General features: G+C 40.7%; 2 protein-coding genes across 7 annotated transcripts in view; one reads left to right on the forward strand and one right to left on the reverse strand.

Annotated features, from left to right (window-relative positions):
• The window catches only part of cbl (Cbl proto-oncogene), a 30,127-nt gene extending 21,499 nt beyond the window's left edge, over positions 1–8,628 (forward strand). Inside the window, exons 11-16 of the mRNA XM_004075681.4 lie at positions 655–1,074; positions 2,190–2,278; positions 2,853–3,032; positions 3,125–3,213; positions 3,792–4,034; positions 5,731–8,628. Coding sequence (XP_004075729.1) covers positions 655–1,074; positions 2,190–2,278; positions 2,853–3,032; positions 3,125–3,213; positions 3,792–4,034; positions 5,731–6,020 — 1,311 coding nt within the window. The 3' untranslated portion in view covers positions 6,021–8,628. The remainder of the gene's footprint in view (positions 1–654; positions 1,075–2,189; positions 2,279–2,852; positions 3,033–3,124; positions 3,214–3,791; positions 4,035–5,730) is intronic.
• Positions 8,629–10,349: 1,721 nt separating this feature from the next.
• The window catches only part of mcam (melanoma cell adhesion molecule), a 36,700-nt gene continuing 19,772 nt past the window's right edge, over positions 10,350–27,277 (reverse strand). Inside the window, exons 2-18 of one of the 6 annotated variants that reach the window (XM_023961619.1) lie at positions 20,127–20,251; positions 19,818–20,046; positions 19,608–19,678; positions 19,422–19,509; positions 18,480–18,659; positions 17,592–17,719; positions 17,357–17,492; positions 17,157–17,272; positions 16,908–17,049; positions 16,264–16,406; positions 14,742–14,874; positions 14,340–14,420; positions 13,523–13,603; positions 13,218–13,259; positions 12,726–12,849; positions 11,875–11,986; positions 10,350–11,784 (exon numbers count right to left, since the gene is read on the reverse strand). In XM_023961619.1, coding sequence (XP_023817387.1) covers positions 11,875–11,986; positions 12,726–12,849; positions 13,218–13,259; positions 13,523–13,603; positions 14,340–14,420; positions 14,742–14,874; positions 16,264–16,406; positions 16,908–17,049; positions 17,157–17,272; positions 17,357–17,492; positions 17,592–17,719; positions 18,480–18,659; positions 19,422–19,509; positions 19,608–19,678; positions 19,818–20,046; positions 20,127–20,251 — 1,931 coding nt within the window. In that variant the 3' untranslated portion in view covers positions 10,350–11,784. Of the gene's footprint in view, positions 11,790–11,874; positions 11,987–12,725; positions 12,850–13,217; positions 13,260–13,522; positions 13,604–14,339; positions 14,421–14,741; positions 14,875–16,263; positions 16,407–16,907; positions 17,050–17,156; positions 17,273–17,356; positions 17,493–17,591; positions 17,720–18,479; positions 18,660–19,421; positions 19,510–19,607; positions 19,679–19,817; positions 20,047–20,126; positions 20,252–27,277 lie in introns of all 6 variants that reach the window. The other 5 variants (XM_023961620.1, XM_023961621.1, XM_023961622.1 and 2 more) reach the window with 5 other exon arrangements.

Consider the following 27,277-nt stretch of genomic DNA (forward strand, 5'->3'; position numbering starts at 1 on the left):
TGTTAAAGGCCACGTCTTCCTTTTTGACATGTTAGAACTCTTTTTAGCGTGTTATGAAGCAGTAGCTGAGGCACGATAATAGCTTGAATGATTACAAAAGTCAAAAAGCATCACCTTCATGAGAATGCCAGCCAGGTGATTCAATTTGAGCTCCAGACTCAATTTTCTTTTTAGTTTGCAGTAATTGTTGACAGAATAAAAGCTTGAACACAATTGGCCGGTTTCCCCCCATAGAGCATGGCAGTAGTGTGAAAATGCCTTCTGGACAGAAGTTATTGTCATGGCTTAGTGTTGATGCCTAGACGATAAATGGACCACCTGTTATAACGGAAGTAGAGTTTAAAACGAAGACGTACTGCCTCCCTAGCTTGTTCATAACCTAATTTTAGCAGTTAATGCAAACTAACACCAACCTAAGTGTTGCATCCTGTTTAATGAATATTTGTAGGTCCGCCTTGGTGTTCTCTCATCCATTTGAAATGTGAACACTGGTGTTTGCAGATGTGCTGTGGTTTATGCAGGCATTCTCAGAGATGACTAATCTGATCCCAGTGCTTTGTTCAATAAAGGAATCGATTGCACAGAATTAAATACGTGTTCTTGTTTTGAAGTCAATATTGCAATTTAAAGTGAGAATGTCACCTCTGCTTCTAGGCAGCTACTCACCACAAAGACAAGCCTCTTCCTCTGCCCCCTTCACTGCGGGAGCTTCCTCCTCCTCCTCCTGACCGACCCCACACAGTCGGGGCGGCCCCCGAGGGCCGACTTCAGAGACGGCCTCTACCCTCCACTCCAGTGGAACCCCTTCGAGATAAGCTCCCTCCTACGCCCCCAAACCGTCCTCTCTCTGACTGGAACTCCAGGCCCGTTCCCAAAGCCCCCATCTCATCTTCATCATCGTCTTCGTCTTCCTCCTCTTCATCCACTCAAGTGTCAAGTTTAGGGGGAGACGTCCGATCGGGGCTCAGGGATCTGTCCAACAGACACTCCCTGCCCCTGGCGCTGCCTTCTGCTCTGGACAACCACGCCGAGTCCCAGACCAACAACAGCTCCAACAGTCTGGACCACCAACTGGTCAGAACCAAAGCACATTACATACTTATCCGTCACACTTACGGTTTTACTATAACAAGCATTAAAAAATGCTAAACACAGAAGGTTATAACTGTATTTCCTGATATGGTGAGTTTCTTGTTTGCATAAAAAGAAACAGACTAAACCCATTTTAAATCCATTTCATGCCCAGTTGCGTGTGAAATTAACTTTTTTATGATGGGAAATCTTGAGTAAAACACAACTCCACTACTTTTAAAAATTAAGCTCTTTGTTACTTAACTCCAACTTTGCAACTTTGAAGAAACACAATGATTCATCCTGATGAGTCTCCTTTGAGTGACACTAGAAAAAAAAAGCCATCACTGAAATAAATCTATTCCAGCATCATATAAAGCTTACTCTGCAGAAAATGTGCAGGGCCTTGCTGATTACAAAGCATCAGAGATGTAAAACCAAAAACTGCAGCAGGAGTTTCATGCCACAGGTGTCCACAGCTTGGTAGCTGCTTGCAAACAGTAATGGCAGCCTGCAGACGGCATGTCGTGACAGCAAACCACCACCAGACTGTGGAGCAGAGGAAGTGGAGCTCAGGGAGGGACATGTCATTATTCTGCATTTTGGCAGCCAGATCAAAAGCAGTCTGGCTGCCAAATGTTTGGCCATCAGATCAAGCAAAAATGGGACTAACTCCAAATCCCAGTTTGTGTTTGAATGCAGGGAAATTGCAGTCAGTGTATAAGGCTGGACTTCCCAATGATATCGTCAGTGTGGTGGGCACTGTTATCCCCGTCTACTGAAGGGATCGCCGTGCTGCTGCTGCTGTCACAGAAAATATGCTTAACGTCAACAGACTGCCTCCACGTCCTACACTTTTTATTGGCTTCCAATTATTTACTTGTTTTTCTGTAGCATTTTCCATTTGTTTAAAGAAACATGAGTGAAAAAGAAAATGTACGGTAGTCCTTTTTTGCAAAAATAGAAACGCATGCAGGTCATTATTTTTAAATATAGATTTCCATTAGTTTTACCATCTAACTTCTAGACAGAAAATTAACAAGCACATTATTTTTTTTTAAATGGCAAAAGTTGAATTTGTTTTGCAATAAGTCTTTTTTTTTTTGCTTCCTTTCCAGAGTTTTGGCTCAGTCAGTAGTCCAGATTATGACAGCCCTAAAGTGAAACCCTCAGCCTCGGCCAATGCAATCTATGCACTGGCAAACAGGTATGGAATGATTCCCCGGCATTCCCTTTGTGCTCATGAAATCCCAATGTACCTTAAGATGTGAACATCAGACCTTTTGAAGTCCATTGGTACTTACTTATGTTCATAAATAAGCCATAAAGCTTGCAGATGAAAAGGTCGGTGAAAGTTGTCATTTTCCAGGTGACAATGTCTTGAATTTGAGTCACATGAATTTTAAATCTGCTCCCTGAAACGTTTCCTCACTCATCCAAGTAGCTTCCTCAGCCTGCATACAAGGAAGCCACTTGGATGACTGTGAAACATTTTAAAGGAGAAGATTGTTAGACTCAACCTCAAGGCAGGTAAGAGGTGTGTGTGTGTGCTCAGAAAAAGATGACACCTTTTCTGTCCACATCCTCAATCTGCACTAGAATTGAACTTAGAGACGTGATTTAATCTCAGTCAGCAAAACTGACTGATAAAGTTTCTGCAGAATATTTGCGTATTCATTTCTCATTAATAAGACATTAATGTTTAAATGATAGTTGAGGGTGGGAGGAAACCCACAGATGTGCATCTATGCAATATCGTTGAACTGTTGGTTTGTTTCCAGACCGTCTTCGCTCTTCAGGCCAGTGACGGGAGATGACGCCCATGACAGCGAAGAAGACTCAGAATACATGATCCCCTCTTCTCGACCCGTCACTGCTCCCCCTCCAGCAGAAATCCCACCTGTCCCTAGGTCGCTGGCAACGCCCCAAGCACAGATACAAGCATCTAGTTCAAACTCAAGGTATTTACACCCCCCCAGAGGAGCTGCACTGAGCACACCATGAAGTTTTATTGATGATTGCTTTGTGCCACTTTTTGTAAACGCTATTTTAGGTCAACACTGGCTGACCCAGATGAGGCACCTTTTATGCATGAAGCCATGTTCCACATGCAGTCCAGGTCACAACAAGCCACAGACTCAGGTATTTTGAACCTCTGACCACGTTCAAAGCTCCGCCTCTTTTTGCACCACACTGACATGGAGAGCTCGTAGGGTCGGAACGCTCACTGCTGTGGGTCAGCACATCAGCATCTGAGAGCAGGCACCAACTTTGAACACAATGAAGGCGACAGCCATCTTCAAACCACAAGCCACGCTTTGTGCTTGTGCGAGTGGTTATGACTTAGCAGTTCAGCGTTAGGCAGTTCAGACTAAAACACACAGAAGAAAAATGCATTATTTTTTGCCGTCTTCGAAGGCCCAAAGTGCTTGACAGTCCCAAATGTCTGCGCCACTTTGTTTTTTTCTTACATACTTTTCAGTTAAACTTTGATCCGTCAGCAGACTTTGGTTTCGGTTACAACTAATGCAAGGATTGTTATGTGAGAGTTGTAGCTTTTTGAAGCTATAAATAAACAAAAAAACTCTGGAATTATCTGCAGCATCTTTCAGATGAGTGTCAAGAGACAGTTTTAAGCTGTTAACTTTCAAGTATTTGTAGTTGATGTCTTTCTTTTTTTTCCTTTAGAACTGAAGATATATATTTCTGAATTCTTCCAGATTATTCCGATTTGCCACCTTTAGCAGTGGCGAACGGTCCCAGAGAACATGCAGCTGAAGACGGAGAAGAAGCTGACAACGATTATGACCTCCCAAAGCCCCGACTGCCGCAGCCCCCCGCTCGAAGAACCCTTTCAGAAATCGGCGGATCTTCGTCCTCCTCCTCGTCATCGTCGTCCAGCTCATTCTCTACCGTTGCTTTCAGCCGTCTTTCTCTGGATTCAGATGCTGGAGCTGCAGCTTGTGAGTGAACTCATCGTTGGCTTGTTTGTTTTGTGAAGCGCACATTTTCCTATTTAGCCTCCCGTTTATCTGAGCATATGAATGCAAATGATGAAGAGAAGGTCCAGCCTGTTGAGGCATGAAGATACTGATGTGGTCATGGACGACACAGTGCAGCAAAATTCCAAACTTACGCTGACAAAGAAAAAAAGTTCATTTCTGAAAAAACATTCAGCTGTTCTTTGATTCAATAACAAGAGTAAAACATGCAACTTTTTTCCCCGATTACTTGTATTTATAGTAGATTACACCTGGATTATAACGACTTAATACGGTTTTAAAATGGGGTGAGCCAAACCATTCATTTCTCATGCTGCCGAATTGACCTTTACCCTCCAACACATACAAATACAAAGTGTTAGTCTTCTTGACCTGCTCTGATAGCATCAGATCCTCTGCCACTGTTGCCAAGAGCAGCTGTGTTTTCCATGGTCTGTGAGTAAATGGATCATTCCTGAGCTAAAATGTATTAAGTCATGAAAATACTCCGTTCCCGGGGTAGTTTGCCACTCCAGCTGTAGGTGGAAATACAGAATCTACATTCATTTTCCAGACATGTCCTTTCCCACTTCCAAATCCCCTTACTGCTAACCCCTAAAAGAATATCAAGCGTGGGACAATCTAGTGTCCTAGATTGTAATGCAACTCAAACACATGCTCACTACTTTGTTTTTTTCAAACGCTAAATATGACGTCACACATTTCTTGAATAAAAAAACTAATAAATAAGAACTATTTATGAATCCACTGTGTTCTGATGATGAAAATTGGATAATTTATGCAAAAAATAAATTGAAATCATTGTTTTCTAATGACAAACCATGCAGCGCAATGCATTGTGGTCTATGCTCATTAGTGTAGTGGGCATCAATGCACACTAGAGATTTCTAGGGCGGTACATTTTTGAAAATTGTAGATTTGGACAAATAAATGGCGAAGGCACAATATAGTTTACTAAGTAGTGAGTAAATTCAGACCCAACCATATTTGACGTATTATTAGTATTTAAAATCTGACTTTTACATGTTAGGTGAGGATTCTCTTTGCTTCCTTTCATTTATACTGTTCAGCATCCATCCTCCTACCCTGCAGTGGTTTCTGGGTGCATGTGTAGTGATGTATGGTTAATGGGACTGGTTCTTTGTGCCCTTTGGAAAGCAGCTTGGAAGGACTGTTGGTGAGACTGCAAAAATACAACTCTTGTAAAATGTCTAGAACTCATTTTTTGGAGGAAATAATCCCCCCCCCCCCCCCATGCTCAAACCAAAGTCTAAAAACACTGGCTTGGAACCTGAATGAGAGTGCGGTCCAGGTAGTTGGTGAGTCATTTGGTGTTAGCTTTGAGGAACTGAGCAAAGGTCTAAACTTGTCTGATTTCACCCACAAAAATGGCTTTTTTGAGCAGCTTTCTCTCTAAATAGCAGTTTAACATTTACAGCCGGTCACATCCAACACTGAATTCTCCTCTGAAGTTCCTTGTTTTGAGTATTTACCCGTTGATCGTCCAACAATAAGCTTGTTGAGCTCTCCAATAGTAACAATTCTAGACGGCAAAATGTTTTTTCATGTATAAAAAAAAAAGAAACATGCTTTGAAAAAGTTTTTAAGCTGGTTTTAGAAGTTTGAATCTAAAGGCTACTTTCCTCTGTTTGCTCAGCTTTGTCAGAGCCTCTGGAAGCGCCAGAAAGACCTCCAAAGCCTCTCCCCAGACGGATCAACTCGGAGCGCCGGCCCAGCCCCGTCCCCCCAGTCCCCCCGCTTTGCGGAGCGACCGGAGGAGACGCCAGCCCTCAGATCAGCAGTGAGATCGAGCACCTCATGAGTCAGGGATACTCGTACCAGGACATCCAGAAAGCACTGATGATTGCACAAAACAATGTAGAAATGGCCAAGAATATTCTACGCGAGTTTGTCTCCGTTCCCTCCACCACTCATATTCTCACATAGCACATTGTTGCACCTCTGTTGGCTCTTTCGCCCTGGCTTGGCCCAGCTTGGTTTGGTTCGTGTCGGCTTAGGCCAGCTGAAAGCCCCCTTGGTGGAGCGCTGCCTCCCGCGTCGTCTTACGCCTTTCGCCCCTGTGGATTTAACTGGCTGTTTCTCCAGGCTTACAGCATCTCTGGGATTCTGCGCCCTGCACTCCAAGCGCTTTGAACAGGCCTTCGTTTTTTGTTTTTTTTTTGTTTTTTTTTTTTTTTTCTCCCGGCCTCATTGGCTGCATCAGCATCTCCCCAGGAATGAGACGCGGAGCTGCCAGAACCTGTCATAGGAATGCTGGGAAGACGGATGCTTTGGTGTTTGAAAAATGTTACCAACACCTCATGAATCAAACTAAAAGTGTGTATCTATATGAAAAATTTAATATATGAGTGAAAATATATTAAATGTGTGTAATATATACAGTACGTGCATATACGACATGTGAAAAAAACTTGGAGGGTTGCAGTTGGTACAAACTACATGGGCAGACAGGAAACCCTAAAGAGGAAGGGTTGGCCCTCTCTGTCCCATGAGAAGGGGGCGTGTCTTGCCCCCCCAGTTGTGTTGGTCAGCAGGTTAAAACACAGCAGATTATTATTATTTTCTTCAGTCTGATACGGCCCGTCTTGGTTCATGTTGCTTTGGTACGCTTGGTGTCTTTGTTGTGTTTTTTTTTTTTTTTTTTTTTTAACCCAAAGTAGCATGACATCGGTGTCAGATCTGGCCTTTGTGCTGGCAGATTCTGTATTAAATGTGTGTGAGTGTGAGCATGTCACAACCAGACAGACTTCTCATGGCCTGAACACCCACCCCCCACCCCCAACAAACGTCTGTACAAAGTGAATGTGGAAACACAGCCGGTGTGCTCGGACTTGCCCTCTTTGAACGTACTACTGCTCTAAGTGACACGGTGCGGCTCTGCTGCAGCTGTGAGATGATGAAAGGACGTGGTAACGTCAACGGCCCTGGCGGCGGCAGCAGCGGCAGACCGATTAGATGGTGCGTAACCCACGGCGACGGCAATGTTTTAGTCTTTCTTTAACCTCACTGACTGGCTCAGGCTCCTTGTCTCCAGCTCAAGTCTGTTGTTACGAAACAAAAAGGTCATTTCCTTTGACATATTGTACCATGATCATAAATATTACGATTTTTATTTTTGTCAGAAGTGCTTCACTGCTGCTACTATTAGTGCTAAACGACAAAGCCTTAAATGTACATTTGTGAATAATGTTTCTTTACAGTGACAGTATCTTTTTGTTTTTTCCAGTTCATAATGTAGCATACTTGAAAATGAAAGCAGCTTGGGAGGCCGCAGTTCCCTCAAGTTGTCGACTTGTCAGTGTTTTTGTTTTTTTTAAGTATATCTCTGTATAAACTCTGTAAAGTAACTTTGTCTCGTCCCTCTGTGGCGCCGGTGCTTGCTGCTCTTAAAAGGCGGCGACTGCTGCGACCCGTCGAGACGTGAGTTTGGGGGGCCTGCTGGCCCCGCCCACAAGCCTACGTTAAAAATCAGTGTTTGGGCCGACTGTAAGAACTCAGGAATACTGCTTGTCTAAAAAGGTGGTGTAGGACGAAGCTGTCAGAAAAGCCGGAATTTCGGCAGCAGCTCATGAAGCCAGAAGTTACCCGCTTGATGAAGTCACACAAGTAGCCTAAAACGTTTTCCTCGTCCCTCTGCAACTTGCACATTTGTCTGTATTCTTTCCAGTGCTGGATGGCAGGATGGAAAAGGTACTAATGATTGAAAAAAGACACTCATACAAGCAGCTTTTTGGTACATGAGCTTGAACCTGTCCCTGCTTAGGAAGAATGTGTGCGAGTTATGTTAACTGCTAAGCAGTCCCAGTGTCTTGTGGGTAATGCTGTCTGTTGACTGGATACTGTCTACGCTGACTTGCCATCTTTTCTGCTTCTTCTTCTGTTAGTTGCCTTGAAAAAAAGAACTTCTTGAACGAGGGGGGCTTGGATACTGTACCAAGGTTTTTTTTGTTTTTTATGAATAAAAAGCACCGTGTATTAAGAAGTTTAGTTTTTGCACAGTATAAACCATTTTGTGCTTTGATACTGTCACTCTAAAGAAAAGAAACATGTTTGAAATTTAAAAAGAAGAAAAAGTTTTTGTTTGTTTGTTTTTTTCATTTTGCATTCCTGTATGTTTTGTTTACTGATGTGACTGATCCCTTCAGCGGTGCCATATGTTTCGAGGCCGTCACCATGTTCTGGGCGGGGTCTGGCTTTAACGGCGTTTTCCCGTGGATCTGTGCGGGCACGGTTGTGCGGTAACGCTCCCATTGACCTGTCCTTTGCGTGATCTGTGAGCGCTCAGCGGGGACCGTCCTTTTGCTCGCTCATCGCAGACCAGCACCCAGGCAAAGGTGCTTCTTCCTGCTTGGCCCCCCAACTTTTTTTTCTTCTTTTTTTTTTTTTTTACTGCCAGCCCAACTACCAGTGTACTAAGATTCACCAGGAGAGGGAGCCATTGTATCACATTGCTTCTCTTCAGTAGGACCTTTTTAAGTTCATATCAGTTTGAAAGTCTGCACATTGCTGTTAATAAAATATGCGAGTAAAAGCATCTTTTTCCTGTCTGTTTTTCACCAGATGTAGATTTAGATGCCATTAAGCTCAAATATTCACGTTATTTTGGGGCAATGTTTTCTTTAGATTGATTTTTCATACCACAAGAACTCACGGCCCTGACTATTTACAGCATACGTGAAAACAAATAGGAATTGAACTACAGAAAGAATCCTCAGACGAGGACCAGCACTAACAGAAGGCATCGTAAACGTCCAGGCATGACACAAATGAAGATGACTGCAGCTCCTCCATCCCACACAAACATATTCAGAACCTCAAGACGGCTCAGAGCTGCAGTCGGTCGATATTTAAGTTCGTTTCTGGTTTAAATGTAAACCAGAAAGCAATAACTACTAGTATAATAAATAATAAAGCAATAATAAAGTATGACGCAATCGAATGCCTTCAGGTTTTACAGGAAAAACCAAAATGAGATTTAGCAGCCTCACATGTGGATCAAATGGCATCGCAGGAAATTCGAAGGAACTTGAGTGTTTGCAGACAAACATGCAGCCCTGGACTAGCACATGTTTTAAGGCTCATATTTACCAAGTTTCTATGTTGAAATTATGAAAAAGAAACATTTTTTTAAGTCAAGTTTTTAAAAATTGCATCTACTTTTCTGCTTGTGAACAAATTGCAGAGTCAGCACAATTGTAATCAACTCAAAATGGTTCAAGTAACCCTTGTGCTATCCTAGGCAATTTAACGTTGGGAGTTGGGTCATCTAGACCCACTAGACAGTGCTCTGAACCTTTTTTCTTCAATGATTTGTGATCTTCACTGGTGTCCATGGATTACATGAAATCTTTCCACCTTTATTCACCTTTGTCATGGTAGGGAGAACATGTCAATGTAAGGGTGGGGTCATAGGATAGGGGAGTCCAAACATTTTGCAAAGAGGGCCAGATTTGGTGAGGTGAAAATGTTTGAGGGCCAACCAATTTGCTGGCGTTCCTTCAACACTTGTAACATTAAATAATAAACAATTTAATGAAATAGTTTTTGCAATAAGATTATTTTCATTTCTTCACATACAACAGAAATTCAGCTAAATACATTTTTACCCAGAGTAGTGTTACATTTTGTATTTGATGACCAGCACTCAAAATGAAGGGAAAAAAAACTTTAGTCAGCATAAAACCTGGAATCATGATAAATGCTACGTATTGATCATTAAATGCTCACTTTAAACTTCTACATGTAAATCCCATGAACAGGAAAAGAAGACTAGTAGTTATGTTTCTGAACTACAGACCACTGTGGTTTTGATCAGAAAAACAAAAAAGTTCATTTGTTTAGTCGTTATTTTAGAAATGAGCTAGAGAATGTCACAGAAGGCTCCAGCAACAGTGTAGCCACACGTTTACAACACTTTGTAACATCATTTACCAAACCATAATCAATTAAATCTTGCAGTTTTTGGAAAGGGCTGGGGGGCCGCCATTTTTATGAAATTTGAATGTGGGATACATTTGCCCCACGGGACGGGCTTTGGACATGCCTGTCCTACACAAAATTTTGGCTTCTGTATAAAATCATGCAAATCTATCTGGAAAATTTAGAAAGCATAATATCTATTGTCCAAAGAAAGAGACAAAAATTATTTTTTGAAGTGGCATATACGTTACCTCCATGCTTTTTTTTTTTCAATTTTTCTTATCAGAGTTTTGTTTTGTGTCACCAGTAATAAACATAAAAACCATAAAAATGCAGTTTAATTTTTTATCTCATCTTTAATTAGATCAGTGTAATTTCCAAAAAACTAAAAACTGTGAAATGTTTTGAATATCTTCAAAAACATTAATTACATACATTTTACAACTCCAAGGCTTTAAAGAATACTTTTTTTTTTAATCGGCATTAATAAAAACAAATAATTTTGAAAGCAGGATTGGTTGAGAGGCTTGATTATCTTCCAACAGAAATGACAGGTGGAGTCACAGTCAGTCCCCCACCTCAGTAGTTATTGCTACAAATGAACACAAAAATAAAACAGCAACAGTGAAATCCATATTTTTGATTAAAGCCTTGATTCTGAGGGGGGTTTCTGGGTCTCCCTGCAACCAAACATAAATTCATTCATTCCTAAAAGAGTCTTTGGTTTGTGTAACCCTTGTGCTATTTACTTTAACGTTGGGAGTTGGGTCATCTAGACCCACTAAACAGTGCGCTGAACCTTTTTTCTTCAATGTTTTGTGATCTTCACTGGTGTCCATGGATTACATGAAATCTTTCCACCTTTATCCACCTTTGTCAAGGTAGGAAGAACACGTCAATGCAAGGGTGGGGTCATCTAAGATAGCACAAGGGTTAAAAGTACTACTTCCTTCATCCTTTTAAAGTAAAATCACAGCTGTTTCAGTGCACTGGAGATTAAACACAAAACTGTCGGATGGCACTGATGAGAAATGAAAACGTAAAGAAAAGTGAGGTTTATTCAGACAAAACAGTATCTTCATTCATTTATAATAAATTTATGAGGACGCAGATGAAGAGAGGACGGGAAAACATGAACATTACCTGACGAGTTAATTTGCAGCAAAAAGGCAAAGAGTCGGTGAAGGTGCGAACTGGCGGTAAGAGGTGAGGCCTCAGCTGCGCCTCACACTTTCAGTGTGCAGACCAATCCTAGCTCAACATAGCTCTCCATTCTTTCTGTGAAAAAGCACCAAATAAAAATAAAAACTTAAAAAAAGACCACCTGATTAATGTCTACTTTCCTTTTCTTCTGTGTTATTTTAAATAAAGAAATATATACACAGATTATAATATGTACACAAACTGGTAGGCTTCAGGCTGCTCTTTAGTTTGGTTTCGATCATGCTAAGTCACTTTTAAAAACAGTCCCTGCTCAGCTTTGTGCTCGGATGGCTTTTCTGTGGACATTCAGCAGTGTACAAAGGCATGGAGGGAGGAAAACGGTCTATGGACAGAGGGGTCTTTGGCTTGAAGGTGAAGGATTCATCCGCAGTTAAACCACGTCTTATTGAATGGCGTTGGGGTGGAAGAAAAGGTTGTTCTTCGTCACCATCCGATTGCGGGCTTGGACACCTGAAGGGTAGTTCTGCCTGAGAGGGGAGAGCGGGTGCAGCTGTCGGTGGGGTTCACAGATGCCTCCTCATGGCTCCACATGCAGGTTCTCCCAACTCTTTCCTCCAAAAACAGAGAATAAAACACTTTATTCTTTAACATTTCTATAATAATTAGACATAAATACTTCAGGAACCTGTTCCGTCACCTAGTCTCTGGGGGGCTGCTTTTCTCCATTGGCACCGAGAAGAATGGATTCTTCTGTGTTGTCGCTCTTCATCTCAACCACTATGTTATCTTTGCTGGACTTCTCCTTTGTGCTTTAGAAAGACAAGAGCAGGAACAAATGACTGAGACTATTTCTGCATAATAACAAGGAAATGTAGCGGTCCACCTAAGGCATTAACTATATTACTTTGAACAAATTTGCATCTATTCAGCTCGTTTTGTCAAGGATTCGTCTGGAAAAAAAATGCATGTGCATTGACATTACTATGTTACAAAACCCTGTTTTAGACAAATCTGATGGTAAATTGAGTCAAAAAAGTTTGGAAAGTTCCAGAAAAAGAGCATTTTTTAATTGAATTTTAAAGATCCACTTTTTTTCTTTTGGGGAGAAGTCATTCATTCATTTATTTATTTGTTCCTTTCATGAAAATTATTGATGTCCAATATATTTACCTGTTTGTCTTACATATTGAACATTTTCATGATTAGAAGAATTGAGTGATCATTGAAAAAAAAGCTGCAGAGTCTGAATTTAAAAAATAAATCTGTGGTATGTAAGTTCCTTTCAATCTTTAGAAAAGCCCAAATGAGATAAAGATAATGGAAGGCTACATTTATTGAGCTTAATAACTGTATCACTATATTTATTAAAAAGTATTCATTTGTTGATTTTCAGACTCCAGTTAAAGTCATTTTTATGGATATATAAAAATATTTAATCTATGTATAAATGTATAGAATAACTGTAGAAAAACATCAGAAGAACGACAGAATGACAAAAAAACTTTTCTTTCAATGCTTATTATGCCACAGATCAGATTTTCAACTTACAGGTCTTGTTTTCCAGATCGGCCGCAGATCTTTCCTTTTTTATAGAGGAAATAGAGCACGCTGCCCAGAATGGCCAGAAGCAGGATGCAGATAATGATGACTGCAATTATGACGCCATTGCTCTCTGGTGGAGAGAAAGCAGACACACACACACAACCACAGGGATCAGTCACTGCAGCTGAACTTCAGACCTGACGGCAGCAGCAGGTGGCAGACAGATAAGCTACAGTGCAGCGCGAGCATCATTCAGGTTTTCTAAAACCTGGGAACTGCAAGGAAAAGTGGCTAAAAAGTGGCAAGTGTAGGAGTGCAGCAGGAGGGAGGGTTTTCATTGACGGCATGCGCAGACGGTGAAGGTGCTGAACAACTCGGTGATTTGGCCTTCAGCAGCAGCTGCAGTAGAAGGCGGATGGAAAGCAAAGTGCTTTAAAGAAGAAATGGAAAAAAGCTTCTCATCTTTGAGAGGATTTGCAGCATCTTAAACATACAGACCTGCCTTGACTTTCTCTGCTGAGTTAGGGGTTTTTGGTTTGACTGAGAAAAATCAAACAGGCACAATTATTAAAGGACAACATCACACCCCTGTTGACAAATAGGCAAACAATTAAAAGCCAGAAAAACAAGTCTGATCGCTGAGCTGTGCTCAGTTTCTCATCGTAGACATATGTAATCTCATTTTTGTGTGTGTAGAAATTGGATTTCTTTCTTGTTGTTCTAAAAGAATTTAATAAATAATTTCACAGATCATTAAAAATAAGGAGAAGTTGTTCCCAGTCAATTGGATTAGTGTCTCTTACCTGTGACATTGGAAATGGTAATGGTGTTATTGGTGGTAGTCGTGGTGGTAGTGGTAGTAATTACTGGTGTGGTGTAAACATCTAAAAACAGGTAAGGGACACAGCAGAATGGAGGACAACACACATTACAACATCAGGGATAAAGAGGGTTTCACATTACAAACAACACAACTACAGTGTCACGCTTGGAACAAGACCAATGCACAAGTTCAGAAAAAAACAATGAACACACTAACAACACATTACAAGGCAGGAGACCTTTGAACCATGAAGGCTTGAAGAGAGAAGAAGAAGGACAGATGGGGGGGGGGGGGGGGGACTAAGAGAACAAACTGGCATTCACACATGTGAATGCAAAAAAGAACAGATGACAGCAGCAGGTTTGGTGATGTCAGTGCTGGATAAAATAAGAACAACCCATCCATCCATTTGTTTATGATCTGTTATTCACCACTTTGCCCTAAGTTTGGGTCCCTCTCCAAAGCTGGCCAGTCCAATTGTTTCAGGAGGTTATTGAGATAATAGGAGGCCAGCTGAGAAATAGAAACGCAGCCTCCTATTAGCTGGACATTTCCCATAATGCCTCACTTGAAGGGCATCCTGTACGAGTACTACTAGAAGTAGAATGGCTGAGATACTCACCTCACCTATAGTGACATGAGTAAAAAAATATTTTATCGTAAGAAGTACTCCTTCGGTTTTTTGTTTAGAAATTGTATATCTTTTTTGTTGTTATAAAAGAATTTAACAAATAATTTCACAGATCATTGCAAATAAAGAGAAGTTGTTCCCAGTCAAGTGGATTAGTGTCTCTTACCTGTGACATTGGAAATGGGAATGGTGTTATTGGTGGTAGTCGTGGTGGTAGTGGTGGTAGCTACTGGTGTGGTGTAAACAGCTAAGAACAGGTAAGGGACACAGCAGAATGGAGTACAACACACATTACAACATCAGGGATAAAGAGGGTTTCACATTACAAACAACACAACTACAGTGTCACGCTTGGAACAAGACCAATGCACAAGTTCAGAAAAAAACAATGAACACGCTAACAACACATTACAAGGTTGGGGACCTTTGAACCATGAAGGAATAAAGAGAGAAGAAGAAGAGGCACAGATGGAGGGGGGGGGGGGGGGGGGGTGGGGGGCTTGGAGAACAAACGGGCATTCACACATGTGAATACAAAGGAGAACAGATGACAGCAGCAGGAACTCACTGGTCTTGACTCTGATGTTGAATGTCGCCTTATCATCCCCTTGGTTGTTGGAAGCCTTGCAGAAAACGGTGGCATTGGAATCCACTTTAAGGCTGAGCGTGCTCTGAGAGCTGTCATCGGACAATATCCTGAACTGTTACAAAAGGTAGAAAAGAAGGTCACACACCTGAAATCAGACTGAAAGGAGTCCAGGCTAAATGGAAATTGTAAGCGCTTGAGCATCTGAAAAAGTGCAGATAAATCCAATCTATTATTATTATTATTATTATTATTATTATTATTATTATTATTATTATTATTTATATATTTATATATTTGTTCACAAGCAGAAAAGTAGATTTACTAAGCAATATTGATAGAGGAGTGAAAAGTGAATTTTCTACAGGTTTTTAGCTGACAGCATTGCTGCATGAGGGATGGATTGAAAACAGGATGATGCTCCTGCTTAGACATCATGCAAAATCAACTTCATTGCACTTTTAGCCCTTGTGCTATCCAAAGCACTTTAAAGTTGGGAGTTGGGTCATCTAGACCCACTAGACAGTGCTCTGAACCTTTTTTCTTCATTGATTTGTGATCATCACTGGTGTCCATGAATTACATGAAATCTTTCCACCTTTGTCCACCTTTGTCATGGTAGGGAGAACACGTCAATGTGAGGGTGGGATCACCACAAGATAGCACAAGGGTTGTGTGCATTACAATGGTCACTCTTTACACATAAAAAACCAAAGCCGTATTTTTATCCATTCACATATTTTTTGAGTATTTCTCTAAAACCCTGCACTCTGAGCACCAGCCCCTCCCAATCCATGAAAACGAGCGGGTCCTCACATTCATTCGTAAATAAACGAGGACCTGCCTCAGCCAGGAAGAGTCTGCGCGGCCAGCCCCGCCCCCAGGGTAACACACAAACACACACACACTGTCTCAGCGGAGCTAGCGGTGTTCAGTTAAATGATTTTCTTTTATATGCACCATATGGTCATCCATCATTGCAAAAGTTCAGATGTTGTTTGTTTTCATGGGCGAAAAGCAGGCACGCTGCTGAGGCCAGCTCTAGGTTGACATCATGAATGGGCGGCATCCACACGGAGCGAAAGGCGGTGGATCTGAGATTGAGTCGTCTTACTTCTGACTAGGAAAATTAGCTGCGAAAATATAATAAATGTGTTCTTTAATGTGCCAAAGGTAATATATTACATATACCGTATATGGATTTAGTTCACTGTGAAAGGCTTAAGAAAAACATGACATAGGCCCTTTAAGTGCAACGCTGCTGTCATACGAGTAAAATTTAGCAATGTCTAAAAATATCCAAAGAGCATCCGTACAGATATCAGGAGTAGTCATTCTTTACAAAAAACAACTTGTTTGAGAAAAATGTTTTGCATTTAAATAATTCAGCTTTAAAATGTCTAACCGAAGAGACAGTGACAGCATCTCTGCTAGCAATTCTAATCGCTCAAGATGTGAGTTAAGATCAAATAAGCTGATAAATGAAATAGTTCACCAAGTTTACATTTGGGTCAGACTGTTTCTTTCCATCTTTGGTGTCCCAGGTGATTGTGGGAACAGGATAGCCTCTGGCATGACAGCTCAGGACTACAGTTTCCTCCTCTGTCTCCACTTCTGTCACATCATCCTCTTTGAGCACCGGTGGGCCTATTGGGAAATGAGCGAGAAAAAGATGATACCTGAAAAAATACTCAAAACTAAATCCACCTAAGCTCAAGCAGAAACAGTGTTACACAGTCACAGAAAAACTGTAATACTCCAGTAAATAATACAAGACTTTTTGATCAGAGACTACAATAACAACAGAAAGAAAAATGGAATTTTTGTTGATTTTGTGTAGAGTTTAAAACAAATTAGAAAAATAAAAGTACATTAAATAAAAGGATTTATCATCATGGGTGTCAAACTCCAGGTATCGAGGGCCGGTTAGTTGCTGGTTTTCCAGAAATCCTGCTTTATTTGCTACTGAGTACCTGGATCAGGTGTGTTTAGTCAATAAGGAACTTCAATGCTTGGAAAACATGTTGGACACCGGCCCTCAAAGCCTGGAGTTTGACACCCTTGAATCTAGTTGTTTTGATACAATTATATTGGCTTCCATCATTCCAGAATTCACAGGATAAGTGACCCACTGCTCATTACACTCACTCTTGACAAACACACGCAGTGAGCTGCTGGTTTCCATTCCCTCAATTTCTGGAACAGTCACCACACACACGTACGTCCCTGCTGTGTCCAACGACTGAGCCTTCAGGTTCAAAATGTGACCCTTTGACACCTCCTCTCCGTCCTGCACAACAGAACAGTATGACTGATTTGAGCACATTTAAGACTGAAGGATCTAATAAATATGTGCAGCACGCTGCATGGTTTTGAAACTGCACAGAAGCTTTGAACCTTTAACCAGACTGTCTGAGTCTGCAGAGAGGAGAGGGCATTGCAGGTGGCCTCCAACTCCTGCCCCATTGCCATGGAAACGTTCTCACGGGGAGTAACAACCGCAGCATCCAGATCTTTACAGACAGAGAGCAAAGTCGACACATGAAAACCGTTCTGCTTCCAGTAGTTCCAAATCATTTGACAATGGCGCCTCTTACAGTTGACAGATACTGTAGTAGTGTTCAGGAGTTCCTCAAAGGTTTCCATATCAGTGGAGGTGCACTGGTAAACTCCACTGTTTTGACGAGAAACATTCTCCAGAACTTTCACATCAGCTTCACCAGGCAGGTCAACCTTTAAAAAAAAAGAACAATAACAACCCAACAATTCAATGCACATGCAGGCTTGGTTTAGTTAGAGCGACTGCAAAATAAACCACATATATGTTCTTACGTCATTGTGCTTGAATAAAAATGAGGCTGGACTGTTTCCATTGCCGCTGCATTGCAGTACGACCGTGTCCCCCTCTTTAATTTTAACCTTTGGAGACTCAACCCAAACATGGATCTCAGTGGAAGGATCTATGACAGAGACAATTAAATAAGACCAAAAAAACAGAAGTCAAAGAAGTTTTAAGTGTTACCAAAAACATACAAACAGCTTAAACCAAATAAAAGGGCTATTACATTTGAATTGGGTTTTTCTTCAAAAGATAAAGAAAAAATGGACACTCTTTAATCTTCCTTTAACCCTTGTGCTATCCTGGGCACTTTACCATTGGGAGTTGGGTCATCTAGACCCACTAGACAGTGCTCTGAACCTTTTTTCTTCAATGATTTGTGATCTTCACTGGTGTCCATGGATTACATGAAATCTTTCCACCTTTATCCACCTTTGTCATGGTAGGGAGAACACGTCAATGGAAGGGGGGGGTCATCTAAGATAGCACAAGGGTTAACAATTTCAACTCTTAGATATTTTACCTGTAATGAACTAATTTTACAGTTCTTTTTAAATGTCTCGTGATTTATTTTAAATGTTGTTATCCTCAAGGTTTCGTTGTTGTTGGTTTTTTTTTTTCAAACATCATCAGAATAAGTTTGTTTTTTTTGTCTGGAAGTCTCTTTTGGCTCCTCTTTTATCTCCTCCACAGCAGATAGTGTCGTGTATGCATAAGCTGAAAATCTGTCCAACTGTGGACTGGACCAACAGTGCATGACAGACACAGTCATACAAATTTCTCATGATCATCTGTTCCCATTGGAAAGCGAGTTACTTTGGTGTTAAATAAATTTCCGTGAGGTGTGACTCAGACCGAAAGTGTCCCCCTTTGAAACTTACAGAACACTGTGATGTTGATGTGTTCAGTTTCACTCATGCCGCTGAATCCAGGAAGAAGGTAGGTGGCCTCACAATAGAAGTCAGCGTCTTTGTCTTCCTTCTTCACGTTCAGACTCAGTTTACTCAGGACAGAAAACAAGCCGGTCGATTCAGTTGTGGTGCTTGAGGACACCTCCACCTCTGGATGCACAAAAACATTTGCAAACACAGAAAAAAAAGATCAAAACTAAAGTAGAATACATTGTGCACATGAGTGCGTTTCAAATCTAAAAGCTGCTTGTTTTTCATTTCTTTATGAAGGTATAATGAACTTATTTTCATTTTTTTGAAGACAGTATTCCCGTCTCATCCTTTCATGGACAAGACGTGCTTTTCACCGCACTTACACAATGTCTATAAAGACCCACTCCAATTAAAAGTGTGCTTTTGGTGTTTTTTAACATGTGTCACAAGTGACTTTTTGTCGGATGATGGAGGACATGTAGAAAGAAAATTTAACTCAAAATTGCATTTGTGAGTATCTCTTTATTCAAATTGTTGTGAATCAGGAGCAGATGAAAAAAAAAATGCTGTTAGAAGAAGAGCGTATTTGTGACATAGAAAATACGCTGTGAAAGCCACAAGCTCCCTGCTTATTGTGATGCTCCAATATCCCATTATCTAATACTGCCATTTTGTTGCACCGCTAATAATAGATTGTGGTTGTGAGGGGCTGTAAGCTAGTGGGAGAGCGCGTAAACAGAGAGCTCTCATAACGGGGGGGGGAGACTATGTCCTAGAAAACGACACAGGTCTTTTTATTTTGGCTGGAAGGGGCTTACTCATAATGAAAAGACTACTTGGAATGCTTCCACAAAAGATCAAAAGACAATTCACTTTAAACTCCTTAACACATAATTAAAGCAGCTAAATGGAAAGCAGATCAAATCTAAACCTTCTCACCGTTCGTAACACTCCGCAGCGGAGTGTTGTTTCTATACCAAGTGATGTTTGGTTTGGGATATCCATTTTTCACCTGACATGTGCCGATCTAGGGGGTTGGATGAGAGGATACGAGTCAAAGAGTGTAAGAAGTGATGAAAGTAATTACAAAATAATCAATTTGGAATTGATTTAAAACCTAATCACCTCTGATAGCTTGTCTTGGTCAGCTGTAACGCCTTCTGTCCTACTCTCAATGGTAGGAAAGTTTGGTCTTTCTGCAGATGACAGAAAAAGTAATGTATTTAGGCAAAATTTCAAATATAATTCACGATGGAATGGAGCACACTTGACAGCCTGAGGGAAAAGAAAGTCTACCACACATCCTAGTTTCCTAATGAAAACACTGAATCTTACCAAATACTCTCAGGTTTGTGCTCCCCATCCCCATTCCATCAGTGAGACTTTTGATGCGACAGATGAATTCCCGTTCGTCTTGCAGCTGCACGTTATTGATGGTTAACACCACTTCCTCTGCTCCGGTTCTTTTTACGCTGATCCGGTCAGTGTAGGGAGTGTTTGGCTCTGTTTTTGTGTGAAAGCTGTCCTGGAAGTAGATCGCCTTCTCTTCTCCTGAACGTGTTACCTGAAAACTCACGAGAAAAGGCACATGTAAACACACTTTACCATTCTGTGAAGGCGTTCATAAAGACTGAAGAAACTCACGACAAGCCACTCTATGGTTGTCCCACCGATGCCCTCGTCTGACGTGTACATGCAAGTGATCTGAGCTGTTTCTCCACGCATCACCTCCACTTTTTCCTCCATGTTCACCTCCACAACGGCCCATACTGGACAACAGAAAGAAAACATTCAATTAAATGTTCCTTGTGCCAAAGGGTCATTTAGGCTTTGACTGAAAACATTTTTGTTTCTCCTACAGACATCACGGATCTCAGAAAGAGAATATTTACAGGTACTTTGTTGTTAAAAACCAAGAAAATAACAAGGCAGCCCCATGGAGTATTTTTTTTTTTTTTAGCTATATTGTTCCTTGGTAATGCCATTCTTAGCAAATGGGCATTTCATCCAGACTGGGGACTAGCACAGGCGGACCTGGACTTGGCCCCCCTTGTGGCAACAGTCAGGCAGTAGCTCGAAGGGTCTTGTCTAAAGACCCACTATAGATGAGGCTCATCCCCTGGGAAATAAACCCTGATTTCCCATACACCAGTTCTATATGCAGCCAACTGAGCCATCCAGCTGCTGAAAAAACAGCTCTCATCAACTTTTGTCATTTTCTGTGCCACAACAGTGTGTGCTTGTGACCAACAAACGAGCATCTACGAAACAGCTGAGTGACAGGAGTGTGTCACTATTACTAAATCCACGATGCAGCACTCATTCCACCACAGCAGAGCAGGAACCTGTTGGCTTTTAAACTGAAGCTAATTTTCTCCCTAAAGTAACTGAAGCCAGGTATGCTTCAATGATTAGCCAAAATAAACACATCACACCTGTCAGACTTTATTATACATCATTTAAAGAACCTTATTATTGTTCCGGCTGCACAGCAGTGCAGTGGTTAGCGCTCTTGCGTCACAGTGAGAAGGCCCTGGTTTGAATCCCAGCTGGGGACTTTCTACATTGAGTTTGCATGTTCTCGTCGTGGGTTTTCCCCAGGTACCCCAGCTTCCTCCCATAGTCCAAAAACAGGCTTCATGGGTGAATTGATGTCTCCTAATTGCCACTAGGTGTGCATGTTTGAGTGGCTCTGCAATAGACTAGTTACTTATCTGGGTTGATCCCACCTTTACCCAACAGTTGCTAGGTTGGTTCCAGCAGCCCAATGACATTGAAAAGGATTCAGTCGCTTAAGAAAATGGATGGATATTCAACTTTGAAATTGCTCGTAAACTGGTGCATTATCTTTTCTTGGTCAGGCTGCCTATTTTCTGAAAAGCTGGGGTTTAGTGACTGTCCAAAATGTTTGTAAGAAATGGAGGCAGAAGCTGCTTAAAATCACAAGAGTACAAAACCAAAGTGTCATGTGAAGAAGCCAGTGGTTTTTTTCAGGTTCAGGTTCAGGTTCAATACAAAAACTAAAATCCTCAGTGCTTGCAGCAGCTTATGGTCCTCATTTTTGTTATGACCGCTTCTGTGTCTAAATCACTTTTGCATTGATAAATTCAAAAGGAGGCATGAAGGCCATTAGAGGAGAGAGAGTTACTGTGGGTCAAAGGAAAGAGAGAGATGCTATGGGAAGAATGAAAGCCCACCCATGTCCACATTTATGTGCTGCATTCCAACATGTCACCCTCTACCAGGAAGAAAGGCCCAATTTACAGGCAATATAGAAGCGCCACTGTTCCTCTATGATCTGTCGGTGAGGATAGAAAGGTTTTCCCCCCATTCAGTGTCTCTCCATATGACACACCCTTGAAGTCAATTGAAGAGGCCCTCAATTAACTTTGCCCAACAGTGTAAGTGTAGCACGAAGGTCATAAGCCTGCTGGGGTTGATTTATCAGTTCCTTCCTGTGTGTTCATTTTGTTATAGCTTTGCTGACGGGGGACAAAAAAAAAAGGAATGAGGGAAACATCAGATTTATGCTAAGCACTGCTTGGATAATTATGAATAGGGATGACTAGTTCACACATCAAGGGTCAGCTTTGATTGTGAACAAAACAGTGAATAACAGTGGGATCTTGTAACCACACATCCCACATAGTCTCATTATTCTGCATAATAAATCACTTTTAAAAGCTCTAGTGGTGATTAGAACTGCACTGATAGTTCAAATTGGACTGTTTACCATCCTTTGTCTCATTTCTGAGTATGTCTTTATTTATTACTGTGAATCAGGATCAGACAAAAACATGTTGTTGGAAAAAACTTGTAGCAGGGACGTACAAACAACAATTAATAGGCCACAAGCGACCTGCTCCGCTCCATTTTGATGCATCCACTTGAAGACCACCACAAGTGTGCACGTTTTTGTTTTCCTTGTCTGAGCTGGTATCTGGCCCAAAACTGTACAACTGGATAGTCTCAATATTGCTTCACCATTTTTGTTGCACCAGTAATGTTGGATTGGGATTGTGAAGGGCTGTTAGGTGGCAGGAGAAAGCGTGTAAATAGATGAGTGACAAGAAATGGGGGCCAGCATACTCTGCACCAACGGTCCCACTCACAACTCCAGGGCGAATTTTTGATAAACCACTGCTGTTTTACAGAAACTAGGTCCTAGAAAACAACACAGGTTTGGGGGGATTTTGGCTAAAAACTGCACAATCATAAGTAAAAGACCACTGAGAAAGCTTTTACAATAGATCAAAAGATGATCGGAGTGGGACTTCTAGGTACAGGTCAATGTTGTTAATGGTTATCATAACCAAAAAAAATTGTATAGTGCCAGTTAGGACCTTTAATGTTCAGGCAGTGTGAGATTTACTCCATGTTGGGTAGGATACAAAGATACTGTACCTAGCTTGGGTATTTGGAAATAATATTTAATTTTAGCAAGAGAAAGGCCATGTAACTTGGTGCCACATTGATGATCGTTATTTGTGGGTTTTGTTGCACCATTGGTTGAAATGTCAAGCAAAGACATTTATGTAAGACCTGTCACAGTGCCAAAGAGAAAATGAAGGTCAAAAGCTGCTTTTACACAGTTGTGAGGTGAACAAATGAAAAAAAAATTGTCTTTCTTCTGCCTTCTCCAGATGCAAGACAATTCCCTCTTTTGAATTTTTAATCTGACATTATAAACCCCAAAAAGTTCAAACAAAATTAATTCAGTCAAAGGGCAAAAACGCATGTTGGAGGACGGATCCATTGCCACAGAGCTTACAGAAAATATGACAGGGGAGTCAGTTTGCATGCTTGTGTTTGGTTTCACATAAACCCAGTTCTAAAGACTTAAAGTTGTTTTGCGTTGTCTCTGCCATAATAATTCAGAGACTTTCACTTTCAGCAACAACCCCCGCCTCCCAACCAACACCCGGCCAGACCTCTGTTGCTGTTTACTTCTGACTAATGCAGTTGGATGGATGCTTTCCTGTAGAAGAAATCCAATTATTTTCTACAACATGGACATTTCCAGGCCATTAGTGTTGGAAGGACAGCCTCACTCGTTTGCAGCATCCCATAACCCCACACCCTCTTTCAGCCCCCACCTGTGGACCCATCATCTACAGACAGCACTCTTCCTTCATCCAGTCTGACGGCTGTCAGGCACGTCATGTTTGGTAACTTGACCACCATTTCCCCCTCTAGTTTATCCATCATGAAGATTGACAGAGCAGGGGCTCAGATCTTTATGATAAAGATGATGATGATGTTAATGATGATGATGATAATGATGAAAGGGAGCGCTGAGAGTCATCCTCATCTGTCATTTCTCATGTTTCAAGTGTTTATCAAATTAAAATACTATAACTTCTTCTGAAGAGGATCGTCCCAAGCCTCCAAAATCGATCATGTCTATTAAGTTAGAAAATAATCCATCAGGCAATTTTATTCAAGGCAGGACAACTTTTATATATCACCTTTCAAACATGGAATATAGAAAAAGTGTTTGCAGCATTAAACAAGACATTCAAATAATCAATTTTAAATTGAAAATGCTTTTCCTTAACAAAGGATCCAAAGAATAAATAGAAGAAATTGTTCAAATAAATCTTTTTTTTTCCCAACAAAACTGGAAACAAAAAGTAAATTGTATCACAAACGTTCAGTTCTCAAAAATTAGAAAATGATTTGAATAATCATTTATTGACAGTTTAAAAAAAAATTAAATGTCTCAACTATGTCAACACATTATTTTTGGTTAATATAAGTGGAATCTATGCCTTCTGACACATACTGTACATAAATTGAGATTTAAAATGGATTTATTTTAAATGTATGGATTTCCCAAAAGTGTAGTAGTTTAAAGAATATAATATTTGATTGCAAAATATGAATGATCTGTTAAAGATCAAGCTGTATTTCAAGTCTACAGCTTCCTTTTAACCCTTGTGCTATCCTAGGCACTTAAACGTTGGGAGTTGGGTCATCTAGACCCACTAGACAGTGCTCTGAACCTTTTTTCTTCAATGATTTCTGATCTTCACTGGTGTCCATGGATTACATGAAATCTTTCCACCTTTATCCACCTTTGTCATAGTAGGGAGAACACGTCAAAGTAAGGGTGGGGGTCATGTAAGATAGCACAAGGGTTAATATAAAAAAAGCAGAAAATTTGGCTATTAATACATTTGTGGCAAAAGTTGGTCAAAGTTGAAGGCAAAACAAAGAGTGTTCAGATGATTTCCTCAAACACATAGATAGTTTAGGCCCATTAAAATTTGAAAAAACGATAAAACTCTTGCTTATCAAGACAGGATAAGATAATGTGAGGAGGACGTCCTGTCTGACAAGGCGTGCGTCCAGAAAAAATGGCTTTCTTCCCAAATGTTGATAAAACCAAGAGTCTGTTTGAGTGAACAGAAGCAATAAACTTTCCTGTTTGGTTCATCAAAGACAACAAATCAGGGGGTCATTTGCAACAGCGCCGGAGAAAAGCCATCGACGACCTTCTTGCAAGCAGACAGATTAGCTGTGGCGCGAGGCCGCTCAAAAGAATAGGTCTATTTTGACTTTCTTTGAATGAGGATTTCAATAACAGCTGTCTGTCAGACCGCTCCCTCCTCCCCCAGGCTGATCTGGCATGAAGCCCAGAGCAAACACAGCCATGGGAGAAGGCAGGAAAGCAGGCTCAACTTAAGCACAGTAACTGGCATTCAGAGCCGATCACTCTCTGGGGATCTAACTGCTGTGGTGGCTCAAATGCTCTTTTATTAGACATTTTAAAGCCTGCCACATTCTCTTTCAAAGTAATTATTTCATTGTCCTGCTCTTTCTGTCCAATCACACATTATTTGTTTACATAATTCTAAAAATTTTACAAAAAGTCTATAAAAAAAACACAGTCTGGCAAAACAAAAAGAAAAAAAGTTTAAAAAAGAAAGTTAGCAGGTTTAGCTAAGCCGACAAAAAAAAAAGATCTACAATCTTGCAACTATTTATTTTGAAAAATGCCTGGGTGGTTTCAAATGATAATCAAGGTTATCATCCTATGAATAAAAGAAAAGATAGAATAAAAGAATAAAATAAGAGAATCCAAAGGGAAGACAATATTTAAGCGCGATGGAAAGTTTAAAATACTGTAGGAGTGAGTGTGTGTGGTTGTTTGTCTGCTGTGTGTCTGTGTGGTCCTCCTGTTGACACGTCCAGGGTGTCCTGATGACAGCTGGGATACACCCCTGCAACCATATGTGCATTTGGGAGGGTTGTTTCTTTTGCATGACTAAAAACTGGTCAGTAGTACAAAATTACTACACTCCTACACAACAAAAAGTGAAAGTTTAGCCATCCAAATGGATGTAGTTCATTGATATTTGAGTAATTCACAGTGTTTTGTATAAAACATTTTTTTTGCAATGTATATCTGTAAGCGGTTCCCTTCTGCATTGTTTCTAAGGAAATAGAGGACGTTGTAACACAGCAGCACCCTTGGAGACCACCTCCATTCATTGACAACATACAGTTTACCGAAAAAGAAACAGACATCACAATGTTAGCTGCCAGTCATAGCTCCTTATTTTCCCATAACAGAACCCAAATTATAACGGGAATTTGAGCATAACTGAGGTAAAACAACAATTGATATTGTCAATGTTGCACCCACTTCTCCCATCTGACAATGAAACAAAAAAAGGCAAAGGGAACACTGAACACAGGGGAATGAAGCGTAGGAATAAATAGCATTTTGTATAATTAAAACAAAAAGACAGACCATTACACATCCTAAAAGTTATGTGTTAAAATTGTGGGATACGCACCAAAAAATATATATTTGCTATGAAAGTGGTGAACATATCCATCTATTTGCTCTGATTACCATAACTATGTTGTCTTTTAATGTAGAGATTGTGCTGACCAGAACAGTGTAAATGTTGAAAACTATTGACCCTTTTGACTTGCCGTACTTTGGAACACGGCTCTCTTGAAGCCAGTTGGACTTGATGTCAGAAAATGGCTCTGCTAGCACTAGCTGTGGCATGTATCTTTACACAGAACAGAATAAACGCTCAGATTCTAAATATACTGTGGGGATCCTTCACGACTTGCAAATATCAAACTGTCATCATTACAATCGTGTAACCATCACTTCCTGTATGCTCAGAATAGATCAACACTACGGGATTTCAAGTTTTTTCATTTTTTAAGGCTCGTTTTTGTAAAGCTTACTCGACAGTCGTTTCTGTTTGACAAAGACCAGACACATGAAGTCAGGGCTTCTGGAAAATGTAGATAGCGTGTCCTCTTCTGTTGTAGATAAAGCATGAAGTTCAGAAGACTAAAGACAATCTAATTGACTCTGAGAATCATGTGGTCTGACCTTTGCCTTAGCAGCTACAACTTTAAGGGTAATTTTGAAATAGAATGAAAAATGCATAATTTATTTCCTGCACTAGAATGAATCATGATGCAATAATCTTGCATCCATGTCATATTCAGACAGACTAGCAGACAATGGAAAAAAGATATGGTGCAGATACAGCCATATAACATGACAGGATTCTTGCCTCACTTCCTATTCTGCTCCTTTAACATTCCTGTCTTTCTAAACTCTAAATGGGCTGCATGCCGTGCTCATTTTAGACATGATCAAGTCAGGGTGGAGATATTTTAAAGGGGGAAAATGCATGGCTATTTTGCCTGTAGGTATGCTAATGTAATCGTGTTTTTCGTCCACAGGGCTATTTTTATGGCTCTGCATTCATGTTTACATTGCTCGTTAAAACTAACAGTCCAGTTCGGGTTGTACC

The sequence above is a fragment of the Oryzias latipes genome, chromosome 13 (genome assembly GCF_002234675.1).
Source record: "Oryzias latipes chromosome 13, ASM223467v1".
In the NCBI taxonomy this organism is placed as follows: domain Eukaryota; kingdom Metazoa; phylum Chordata; class Actinopteri; order Beloniformes; family Adrianichthyidae; genus Oryzias; species Oryzias latipes.